At 39.0% G+C, this 12628-nt stretch overlaps 1 protein-coding gene across 12 annotated transcripts in view; it reads left to right on the top strand.

Annotated features, from left to right (window-relative positions):
- The window catches only part of IQSEC1 (IQ motif and Sec7 domain ArfGEF 1), a 300151-nt gene that overhangs the window by 278419 nt on the left and 9104 nt on the right, over window positions 1–12628 (top strand). For 7 of the 12 annotated variants that reach the window (XM_054281173.1, XM_054281172.1, XM_054281170.1 and 4 more), the window contains 5 exons: window positions 643–672; window positions 1716–1841; window positions 3149–3248; window positions 6492–6653; window positions 9408–9584. In XM_054281173.1, coding sequence (XP_054137148.1) covers window positions 643–672; window positions 1716–1841; window positions 3149–3248; window positions 6492–6653; window positions 9408–9584 — 595 coding nt within the window. Of the gene's footprint in view, window positions 1–642; window positions 673–1715; window positions 1842–3148; window positions 3249–6491; window positions 6666–9407; window positions 9585–12628 lie in introns of all 12 variants that reach the window. The other 5 variants (XM_054281171.1, XM_054281178.1, XM_054281176.1 and 2 more) reach the window with 1 other exon arrangement.

Raw genomic sequence — 12628 nt, 5'->3', positions numbered from 1 at the left:
ATTTTTCCTCCTGGATCTCAAGATTCTCCCTATTATAGTGAAAGGGCTTTGAACTGTAATCTCTTCTCAGACAGGCCTTAGTCAGGGGAAGGGAATGAGGGACCCCACCAAAAATCTAATTTTGGTCTCTTTCCAGTAAAGAATGTGCTGAGGAGATCTCTTTGAAGAAACAGAGGAAAGAAAGCAAAATTTTTATAAAAGCTTGTATCTGCTTTTGAGAGGAAGGGAAATAAATATTCTAAAGTCATTATTCATGCACTTAATATGAAACTTTGTTTCTGTAACTGGGGATTTAAGTTTATATATAGGCTTCTGTGGGAGATGTTTTCTTTCCATGTTTCTTTTTTCATTCAGACATGTGGCAATTCAAATCCTAAAACTAATCCTGACCTTGTAAATTAAATGGGATTAAGAAAACAATGCCCTTGGTGAAGTCCTAGCTTGAAGGATTCTTCTGGTGGGAGACTTTTTAACTGTGTGCAAGGAATTTAGGGGTACAGGCAAGAGTCTTTATTGATAGCTCTATTTGTTTTTACTTTATAGGCATTTAGTCATAGTCAGAGCGTGCCGTATTTACTTGCTATGATACAGTTCTGTGTTTCTCTGAAGTTTAATCAACTTGTATGTGTCTTTCTACTGTAGATTGGATCTCTGCACCATGGACTTGGTTGTGTAGGTATTTCTCTCCTACTCCTTCAAAATTTATAGTCATTGTAACTGGCAGCATTTTCCTAAACTGGAAACAAGGCATTTTGTTACATTTTAAAAATAAAATTTTAAATTACTTATGTTCTTTCAGGCAAAATTTTTGTTGTGTTATAGTAAAAACTCTCCAAAGTATAAAGATTTTCTTAAAAATTTATTTCCCAGAGGCTACTTAATTTATTGCCAAGGGTCTTCTAGACCTTTTTAGTACACTTTTTATTTATTTGAAATATTATCATCACTGAAGAAATTAGCCAGTAAGGAATAAACAAATAATTAAAATCACAGTTTGCACCTCACCTTCCCACCTGAGCTGTGTGTTTATTCTTTCTGGTCCATTTGAGAATTGAATGATACTCTGGAAAGATACTGCCAGTTAAAGTTCACTTCTGAATGGTAAATGAACATTGAAAATATTGATTCCAGATTTAAGTTATAGGCATGGTCAGTAATAAAGATAAACTGTTCTTATAATGCACCAGTTTATGGATTTCTTTAGGTGTTGTTAACAAGATCTCACCATTGCATTTGAAAGAAATTAAGTCTCACTTGTTCAGCTTCAGAGACACCTTCAGCAGATATTTCCAATAAGAAAATGGAAACTCAGTTTTGATTTTCTTGCTGGCTTGAGAAAATAAGACAGATAGAAAATGCATTTGCTTTGTCCTGATGTCACCATTTTCTTGGTATTAGGGAATGAGCAAATTGAGTTAATTTGTTGGCTGACAAAAAATAACTCACAGCATCTCACAAAAGCTAAACTTGCTTTGCATCCTATCTTCTAATGATAATAAAAATGCTTGTGGAAGGAACTTTGATGAGGTTTGAATGTCCTGCAAGTTTGTGGCATAAATTCTTTATGTTCCTGTTGTTGGTCCTTTGATGAAAAGGTCTAATGGGCTTAGAGGTAAAAATATTTGAAGTGTTAAGGAAAAAAGATTCTGTGTGTAAAAATGCTCTTTCTTGGCCAGAAGTTGTTATATGAACCATGAATTTTTGTATTATTGCAGGTGCTCTCTCTCCCCCACCGGAGGCTTGTTTGCTACTGTAGGCTGTTTGAAGTTCCAGATCCAAATAAACCTCAGAAGCTTGGATTGCACCAACGAGAAATATTTTTATTTAATGATCTTCTCGTGGTATGTATTTGCAGGCAGAGAGAATGAGGTATTCAGAAATCCTATCTCCATGAAATCACTGGCAATTAAGCACATGATCATTCCTAAAAATAAATGTCTGTTATCCTCTATTCCAACAATCCTGGGATGATTAAGAGATTTGTATCTTAATTTTAAAAATTCTGTGTAATTTGCTTTTAAACTGAAGTCTTTCATTAATGGCTACACTCTGCAAGAAGGTATTTGATGCAGTAGCTTTTATTGCAGAGAAAAAAACCCTCACCTCCAGTTCACCCATTGTCCTAAAGGATAAACAGAGACATTATTTATTCCATGAATAATGAGTTCAAGGTACTTGTGGAAAACCAAAATTACATCCTACTTTGTGTTCCCCATATGTTCTGTGAACCAGACCTGTTTGTGCATTGAAATAGGAATAGGCTCTGTTGAAATAGATTTTACAGTTGACTTTACTTTTTAGTGTGCATTACCTTCACAGACTTTAACTTGACCCAGTCTTTTGAAAAGCAGACACACAGAACTCAGGACAGCTTGGAATTATTTGGTTGAGTTACTCTTAAAAATGGGAAAATTTGTTGCACTCCATTTGGAATGCACTTGGCTGTTACCTGAAAACTGAGAACTACAGCAAATATTTCATATTTTGTCAGGGAAAAGGCACATCTCATCTACACAGTTTTACTGTGTGTGGTTTTTTTTTTTTTTTTCCTACCTGCAGACTTTAATACCAGGAATTAAATACAAAACATTAATCCTTTTGCTTCTGAGTATCACCTAGGAGTTGTCAATGGGAGCTTGAGTGGAAACTGATGGAACATTGTTTTCTGCTATTTTTTATTACTCACTCAGATATCAGTAGTTCTATGAAACTGTTTGGGGAACAATATAGACCAAATTTGTCAGTGTGGTAGCACCTAAATTTGTGGGGTTTAAGGATAACTTAAATGTATTTTCATTTTTTGCTAGCACAGAAAGGATGCATCCAAAGTATTCCAAAGGTTTTGGAATTTGAAAAAGTAGAGTTCTGGAGGAGAGAGAACACAAGGCTTTGTGTCTGGATAAAATATCAACCCTTCTGCTTTAGAGAGATGATGCTGCAGAGCTTTGGTTTTTTCAGTAGCAGGAGTTTAAATACATCAGTTGCATTAAAAAAAAGGGGGAAAATGACAACTGCATTTTTTCTGACAGATTTATAACTTTCTTTTAAACAAAATGTTTTCTCTTATGCTAATTCTTCAGAGCAATCGTTTTCCACAGGCACATTTGGTAGAATGAGTATTTCACTTTGTTTCTCTGATCCCTTTCAGGTGACCAAGATTTTTCAGAAGAAGAAGAACTCTGTTACGTACAGTTTTCGACAGTCCTTTTCCCTCTATGGAATGCAAGTTCTTCTCTTTGAGAACCAGTGTAAGTATTTCCTCTCTTTTTAGAAGACCACTTTGTTCATAAATAAAACAAAAATGGTGTAAGTGAAAGGGATGGACAGGACTTGATCTGAGTTTAGGAATAAAATTGCTCTGGATTTCACTTTGTTCTGACATTTAAAACAAGATGCTGTCAGTATATAAACCAGAGTTTTTTGGTTGTAGTCAGGAGCCAAATCTCCCTAAATGTGTTTGTGATTATTTGTAAAGAATAAAAGGATTGCCAAGAAAAAAAACCATCTGTTGCTGACTCAGTGGTACTATTAGCTGGAACTGAGTGATAATAAATAATGACTCTTTAAATGGTATCTGTAATTCAAAACACTATTTAATTTATTTTCCTGATTTATGGCTTAACTTTGCCTAGATAATATATGGTACTTCAAATTTAAATATAAAACATAAGCTTTCATTTTCTGAAACCTTTTGTTTATGTCTCTTACAATCTGCATCAGCCCAGTATTTATTTTTATGTTTAGTGCTTCTTAGCAGACAAAAACATAAATAATTTGCTAAAATCCTGTTTCTAAGCCCAAATACAGCATCAGTAGTGACAGCAGAGCAGAGTTGTTGGTATGGTACATAGGGACACAGCCTGACTGAATTCATGGTTTGTGACCATCCTTCACCCCTGATAAATTGGGTACAGCCCAGTGTGAGCTGTTCCTGTGCTGTTCTGTCATGGAAGGTTCTTAGTTTTAATTTGTCCTTGAGAATGTGCTCCCTAAAAATCCATTGCTGTTACTGCAAGCCTCTGGAGAGTGCAAAGGGAAGGTTTTGCAGAGCTCACAGCAGCTCACTGTAGCTCACAGATCCTTTCTGTGCTTACACATGCATTCTCTCTCTCTTGTGAGCACATTATATGATATAAAATTCAGTTCTGGAGGGGAAGGCCAAATACATCTATCCTGGATGCTGCTAAAAATAGAAGGATTTATAATTCTCTGATGCCATGTTAAATAAAATATATTTTAAAAATAAAGCATGATAAGTAGAAACACTAATCAAATAAATTTTAAAATATCTATAGTGAAACAAGAAGTAAAGGATTGGATTCCTGCCAGGGAACTGGAGGCATTTTAACTGAGGCACTTCAGGAGCGTTTCTGAATTCACTGCAGTGAATCAGTGAACAGACTGCACTCTAATATTGGTGCCTCTCAGGTGGGATGCACAATTTTCCAGTAGGGAAAGAGAAGTATTTGTCCCCTTTGATTTGTAAAATTCAATATTCTTGGTCTCCCTGTCCCCAGCAAGCTTTGGGCTGTTTTGTCCAGAGCCATCAGTAACTCTGTGTGGAGCAGCTGTTCCCTGGTTTCAAGGGAATAAAAGTCAGTGTTGCTAAAACAGAAGCAACAAAAATATTGGTTTGGCTGCTGGTGAGGTTGAACAAATGACTGGCACTGGTGATAGAAAAATTGACTTTTAATGATAGAAGTCAATTTTGTTGAGGGATGGATGAGCTGCAAAAGGGAAAACAATGCCACATATCTCTAGTAAATAAATAGGCCATATGGGAAGTATATTTTCCATTTTCAGTCAAAATCAGTAACAAAATATAGAGGGGGAGCAGGTCACTGAGGAGAGAGTGTGACTGCAACCAAGAAATACTGATGTGAGGGTTTCCTGATACTTGATGAACACAGTGCAGAGAAGTCCCTCTGGTAATAAAATCCATGTGTTTGTTACATGGAAATTCCTTCTTGGCTCGTTGTGTGGGGGCAGCCCTGGTGACTTTGGGCTTGCCAGCTTTCCTTGTTTGTTTTGTAAACATTTTTTATTCTTTCCCCTGGAGTGGTGCAGAGCTGCTTGCTGCATTCCTGTGCCAATGTTCCCAACATCCCACCTGAGCCTGCCCAGCACTGGGACCTTTTGGCTGTTCTTCTGTGTGAGGTCTTGACAGCAAACCCCAGCAAAACTCCCAAATCCTTCCTCCCTCAGCAAACCCCAGCAAAACTCCCAAATCCTTCCTCCCTCCTTCCCCTCATGACCATTTGAGCCTCAGGGCAGTTGCTCTGTTTTCCCTGAGGATTGTAAATGGACTTGCTTCACTTTAAGTTGCAGCTTTGATCTGGAAGTTAAGGTACCCTAAAAAAGCTGAAGTTAATGCATCCTAAAAAAGCCAAAGTGAATGTACCCTAAAAAAGCCAAAGTGAATGTACCCTAAAAAAGCCAAAGTGAAGGTCCCCTAAAAAATCCAGATTTAATGCATCCTAAAAAAGCCAAGCACGTGCACTGGTTTCTCAATAGTTGAAGTCTTGTTGAAACCTCAGGGCTTTGAGGGAGGGGAGTGCCTCACTTCATCTGCTGGCTCTTGAGGGAGGTTTTAGTACATGGGAGCCCTTGAGCTTGGGCTCAAATACTGAAGTAAATATTTGAGAACTTTAGCAAACCCAGAGGGCAAGGCAACTGAGTAAAAGAAAACATTGTGTTAAAATGCACAGGTTGAGGTTTGCTGACACCCCATTGCTCCAAGGTAAGACTGATTTGTTTTCTACAGCAGAACATATTTTCATTCTGAGTATCTTGCTGTAAATGAACCTTCTGTCTCAACCAGGAGATATTTTTGACCAGCTGTTAAAATTTCAGAAGTACACCTAGAAAAGAGGCAAAGACAGTTTCCTGAAATATCTGCCTTTTATTATTAGAAGTCCATAATATGGGTCAAAAGAGGGGTGGAAAAACCAAATCAGTCCTTTTACTTCCTCAGTATATGATTGCACAGGTATTTTAAATTATATTTAAAAGAAAAAAGGAAAGGAGGATGTATAGGGAGCACAATCCAATAGGAAATACTAAATGTGTACCTGTTTCTGTGTTTGTCTTCTTGCAAATGGTGAGTTAAAAGACAATTTGAAATGTCTTCAAGTAGCCTTTACACTCAGCAAAACTTTGGTCACAAGTGGGTAAGGTAGGTCATGGGAACGAAAAATTATCCCCTTTTTGCTTTTTTTCCTACTGTTTTTGATATATATTGCATTTTGTACCTTAAGGGTAGTATGTACATGAAGATATCTCTCAATATTTGTTCAGTATTTGACAGTTAAGCTGTTCCAATGTACCTTAGGGATTTTTATTCTAATTTTGTGCTGTCAGACTTTTATTTCTCTGACTTTGTATCCTCTGTGGTAATATTACTAAAAGCTTTCAGTTTTGGTGAGTATTTTAGTTAAAAGAAAAGTGATTGTAATAATCAGAGCTTAGTTTTCCTTGCCTTTTTCTTTCAGATTATCCCAATGGCATTCGGCTCACGTCAGCTGTTCCAGGAGCAGATATCAAAGTACTCATAAATTTCAATGCACCAAATCCTCAGGACAGGAAGAAGTTTACAGATGATTTGAGGGAATCAATTGCAGAAGTTCAAGAAATGGAAAAGCACAGAATAGAGTGTAAGTACAAAGGTACATATAATGGAGTATTTTCCAGCTAATCAAAATAATAAAAACTAATACTGCCCTTGGAAAATTTGAATTTTAAATTAAAAATTACCATTAATAAAAAATATAAGTGTATAACACACTAGAACTCCTTAAAAGTTCAAAATAATGTGGGTTTTTCTGTGACTTTGTCTCAAGAAGGAGGAAAAGCCAATAATGGCTTAAGCCCCAGCTGAGTACATTGACTGATATTTACTGCAGTGTAGCTGCAGTGGAATTTATCTTGGACAAGCTGCAAATAACAATGGACAGAGGAGAGCTGGGTCTGTGATTTGTAGCATAAATTACAGCAAGAATTTTAGGAAAAATTTGAACAGACAAAAGATGGATCTGTGATTTTTACTATAAATTCCAATAAGACTTTTAGGGATAATGTGGACAGAGAGAGAGATCTGTGATTTGTATCACAAATTACAGCAGGAATTCTAGGGGCAATTTGCCAAACACTGAAATTCCCAATGATGGCCCTTCCAATAAGCTTCTTTGAATTTTTCTTCATTTCCATGTTGCAATTCCTGTAGTCAATAAGGAAGTCGTGCTCCAAACTGATCTGTTTTGCTGGTAGTCCCGAGAGTGTCTGAAGATGAAATTTTATCCCATTTTCCCAAAAGAGGCCCTGCTCCACATCCAGCTGTGGGCAGAGGGGTGAAGCTGCCTTTGGGCACAGGGTGATTAATTAAAAATATGGATATTGATCTAGTACCAATATCCAACTGTGACAGACAAAACTCTCTAACAGTTTTAAGTTAGAAAGTGAATGTTTATTGTGGGATAGCTCCTAAATACACACTGCAATTTACAGGTGATTACAGAGTCCTTTTATCTATACCAGTAGTGAATACCCACAATACAAATATATATTCATCACTTTGGTACATCCCATTCCCACTTCATATGGTAATTAGTTCAAAAGCCATTAACTATAGTAATTAGTTCAAAAGCTATTAAGCATTCATAGTTTGTTCCTTGAAATGGGTTGGTGGTCCCTTTCATGGGGAGGGGTCCCAAAATGAGGAAGTAAATGCAGTCTTCCTCGTTCTGACCTTTCTACCTTTTCAATGCAAATGTGACAAATGAACCCTTGGTAGAACTCCCATTCCCCGTCTTCAACTGGTTTCAGAACAGAGGAGGCCACAACTGTCTTATGTTCCTAAAAGCTATATATCAGTTTCTATATTCTTCATTACAAACCCAGCTAACCAAATATTATGTTGACAAGCAATCAAATATTAGTTAACTACTAACACTTAACTTCATCAAGGCCTACCCATTAATTTTAATTAACTCCAGTAAAGTTTATCTAACTAAAATCTTAGCTCCTCTAAAGTCTCTAAATTCTTTAGAGTTTTAAGTCTCAAGGGCTGTTGTGGGTTGTTTCATGAAATAAACATGGGCAGGAGACTTCTCCTTTTTAATGCCTTTATTAAAAGTGATCAGCTCGGGTGGCAGAGAACTGATGGGTCCGCGCTCATGCAGAATGGCACAGAGGAGGAGGACAAGTGCAGCATTGTCCACTGGTCTGCAGGCAGAGCTGGAGATTCCACCCTCATAAGAGCATCAGGAGATCCCCTATTTTCTGGTTTAACCTTTGAGTTCCTCTGTCTAGCCAGTATCCTTAGGTTAGGGTGAGGAGTAAAAAGGTTCTTAGCAGATACTGAATTCTGTTCCTCACGTCTAGACATCGCTTTGATTCATCCATTTTGTGTTGGCTCATTGTTTTTAGGGGTTTTTGGCTAGGTTTGGTGAGGGGTCCCTCCTGTTGCATGCTGGTTCTGAGGTCATTTGCATGCAAACTCTGAGGTCTCCTCCTCTTTGCCATCCAAGGTACCAAGAGAGTGGGCAGGTCCACCACCAGGAGCAGGCAAGGATAGGCCAGTACTGCCAGGTACGAGGGGAATGGAGAGACCTCAAGTCCCTTTGAGCGAAAGGCGCTGCTATTATTGTAGAGAAATCAGACAGTTTAGGAGGGTTTGTAAAAAGGTCAGTATCGATGAGGCAATAGCCAGGGAACAGGAAGCCTTAGAGAAGGTTCTTAGAGGTGACGATTAGGGGTGTCAAGTGCTTTACACTTTAGGGGACCTGATGCAACATCTAGAGAGACCTTTGGTAAACTTTGAGGTGGGACCTCTAAATGAAGAATTTGAATTTTGGTTGATACAGGAGCAGATAAGTCTTGTCTCAACAAAGTACCAGCAGGTATGGTAAAATGCCCCAGAGCATCTGGGGTTAGACAAAACAGCTAGGTGGAAGGATATCCAATAGCATGGGGCTGGCCAGTAACACTAAACTTGTAATAAGTGATGTGAAAGTAAAAGGTACCTTATTGTCTTGTGTGTGAGTGAGTCACAAGCAAAGTCAGCCTCAATTTCCCGGGCAGGTGGGAAGGGGGGAGCAGTGGAAAGAGGAGTGTGTGACCCACAAACCAGGCTACTGTTCCCCGGGCATGTGGGGGCTTTGGCCGTAGGGCGCCATCCTCCAGGAAGCAGCAGGGTGTCACTCGACAAAAGGGGGAATTCTTAACCATCAAGGTAGCTAACAGAAATGACAGGTGATTACAATAACAAACAGTTAGAACTCCACCCTTGCAGCAACTGGCCCTACCTGTGAACTCTGCAACCTTTTAAAAAAATGTGCAGCTTTTCAACTCATAGCATTTCACGCCCACAACCAGCAAAGTAAAACCCCCGTGTGTGTTGTGTGTTGCAGCGGAGCTGGAGAAGCAGAAGGGCGTGGTGCGTCCCAGCATGTCGCAGTGCTCCAGCCTGAAGAAGGAGTCGGGGAACGGGAGCCTGCCGCGGCCGTGCCTGGATGACAGCTACGCGGGCGGCGAGGGGCTGAAGCGGAGCGCGCTCAGCTCCTCCCTCAGGGACCTGTCCGAAGCAGGTAAGCGCTGCCCTGCCCCTCCCGCCTCTCTGCATGCACAGCTGCCTCCGCCGTGCCCGCAGAGCCCAGCCCACTCTGCGCCTCCACACGTAGCACTGGTGGGATCTCACACTTCCAGATAGCTCCTTACTCCCCCCCGGCTCGTGGGTAATTTCTGTTTGTTGTTTTTTTTTTTTTACCTTTGTTCTGTTAAGCGGCCACTGTTTGAAAGCATTTAAGCCGTTGTAGGTTGCTATAGGAACTTTTAAAGCACAGTGAAGACAAGAGGAAAAATTGTAAGTTTTTAATAAAACTGAAGTGACTGACTCGTGCTAGGAGTAATTCACTTAGTTTTCCTTTCTTTTTTTTTTTTTAATCTCCTTTGCTTTTTGCCCCTCATAGAGTAGGCCTAGAAAGAGAAGGAAAGCTCCTGGTCTCTGTGTAACGAGCGCTTTCTGTGTGTTCTGTGCTCAAGTGTACCTGTGTCACCACCTGGATGAATGAAATTGAGTGAAGCCCTACTAAATTCTCTCTAGAGCTGTGTAACACCAGTGTGCCCCTGATGCTCTTTTCTTGTTCTGTAACTCAGACACAGTTCCTAATTCTTGCAAAAAGAGGCTGTTGTGAAGTTCTCTTGGCAATAGAACCAAGGAAGCCCTAGTGGACAAGGATGCTGATAACCCACAAAGCCACTGGTGTGTCTTAAGTTTTATTAACTGATTAAAGACTGGAAAGCAGTGGTGATGTGATTTTTTTTAGCCAGAGCAAGCCAGGGGAAAGTTGGACATGTTTTTATTTGATGGTTTGCCTCACACCTGGCATAGCCATGTAATATTTCAGTATTAAAGAGTCCTGTCACTGACAAGAACTCTAATCTGAACACTATGTCCACTATTCAGAAAGTGAATCTCTATCTCTACTTCCAGAGGTAGTAGCAACTCTGGGTTTTTTAATTATTTGTTTTTTAGTTCATAGGCTGTGTTGCATACTCTGCTTTGTTCTTTCAGTTGCAGTGATGATGTACAGTGTAGTCATAATTTCAGTATTCTGTATGTCTTTGGTAGTATACACTACTTACCTATTTCCTTTTTTTTTAAACTAAAGAAGAGATTTTAGTTATGCTGCAATAAATAAAATTGTTGTAAACTGAAATGATAGCCTGTGTTTTGTGGGTATATGTATGTGCATACAAATATGTAGAGAGTGAGCTCTTTCAATTCTTTTCTTCTCTGTTTAGGCTTTCATACTCACATCTCCATGTGCTTCATTAAAAAGACTTGGGCCCTTGATCCAAAATCAGGCTGAAGTTGAATATTGGTGCTTGCTTGGCTCCAGTGGATTTTAGATCAAGCCCTAGTCTTCACCACTCTTATCTCTCAGATTTGAGGATACTTCATCATCTTCTTCTGTTGTTTTGGTTTTATTTCATTAGAATGAGAACTACCATATTGTTAATATGTGAGTTCAGTGGGTATCTGTACCCCTAAATGGGATTTCTGATTAATTTTTTCATTCCATCAGAATTACTCATCCCTCTCTTTCAAACACTGCCATGTATTTGAATTCATATTATGGGTTTAATTCGACAAACCAGCATTTGTAATCACAAACACATTTCACAGGGCATGCCTACCACTGGCATGCTTATTACTGAAAATAACCTTTTTCCATGACAAAATGTAGAAATCACTCACAGACTGCAGGGTTTATCAATGAGTTTGTTAAACCCAACTAAACTTAATTTTAACTTGAAATAGCTGAAAATTATGGAGAGCTTCTGTTTGGTCTTGTGCAGTGCAACTGACTTGAGAAACAACCAGCCTGTTATTTGCTTTGTTATTTGGTGGAGTGACTTCAGGGAGATGATCCATAACTCCCCTGCCTTCTCTCAGGAATAGCTTGCATGTAAGGGTCATTTTATTTTTAATGTGGCAGAGGTGATCCATAGAAAAGCAAAGAAATCTCTTTCAGTTAGGAAGATACTGCACCCAGTGATTATCCCATATTAAACTGCTTCTCTAAAACAGGCCTGAGTTAGGTTGCCTCAAATCCTTTTGTGGATGAAGCACAGGATGAACAAGGAGGAGGAGCAGGAGTGTGTGGGCCTGTAGGAAAGTGGATTTTTAGAGAGACCCTTTCTACATTGAATTAGAAATAAATCTGACAAACATGAGAAAATGGCCTGGTTGCATAATTATGCAGGAAGGCAGGTAAATGTCCAGTGAACACTGCAAACTCAAAATGTTAACTGTTTATTCAGTGAAGGGAAATGTGACTGGACAGCATTTGGCTGCACAGGTACTTGACAGAACTATTTAGGAAAGCAATCCATTGCTGTCCCCCAGACGTGCCAGTAAATGGAGGCTCTGGAAAGTGATTAAATTTCTGTGAGTGACAGTTCAGAAGCTTCTGAGATCTAACAAATGCTGATACCCTGACTGATTCTGCTCCTAAGCTGGGAATGCACAGAAAGCAGGATTTGCCCATCAGGAATCCTTTCTGAGAATGGTTCCATGCCTTGCCTTTCCAATTCTTTCCATGGAATATAAAATACAATGTGGCATCCAAGTGTTTCAAGATGTAAATATGTTAAAAATATTTAGGGCTTTATTTTTCTCTAAAGAGAAATGTATCATTTTTATTGAACATTCTTGAGCTATAGTCAAGGAAGAACTGAATTTATTTGTTCCAGACTTTGAAATTCTTAATTTATATAAAAATATTAGAAGCCATACAAATTTTAATGCTTCTAAAGCTGAGTTTTATGAGTTTACAGAAAGATGGGAAAAGTGTGATGTTCCCCCATGGCCCCTGTTCCACAGGAAGAATGATTTGGTCACTAAAGCAGAGCAGGAAGGGTTGGACTGGTTGTGTTTCCCATTCTGTTTCTCCCAGAAACAGTCCCCTTGGACTGATTTTAAGTTCTTTAATTTGAATTCCAGCCACTTTGAGTTGCTGGGGGACCCAGTGCTTTTACATTGAGTTTACAGTGCAATTCAAACTTTATTCCCACATCCCTAACCTGTAAGGTGGGAATAATATTTACACCCTGAACTGGTTTAAAA

Source organism: Melozone crissalis, unplaced genomic scaffold, assembly GCF_028551555.1.
Source record: "Melozone crissalis strain CALT ecotype California unplaced genomic scaffold, PUWL_Pcris_2 ptg000029l_1, whole genome shotgun sequence".
NCBI lineage: Eukaryota > Metazoa > Chordata > Aves > Passeriformes > Passerellidae > Melozone > Melozone crissalis.
This window is presented reverse-complemented; position numbering and strand designations above follow the sequence as displayed.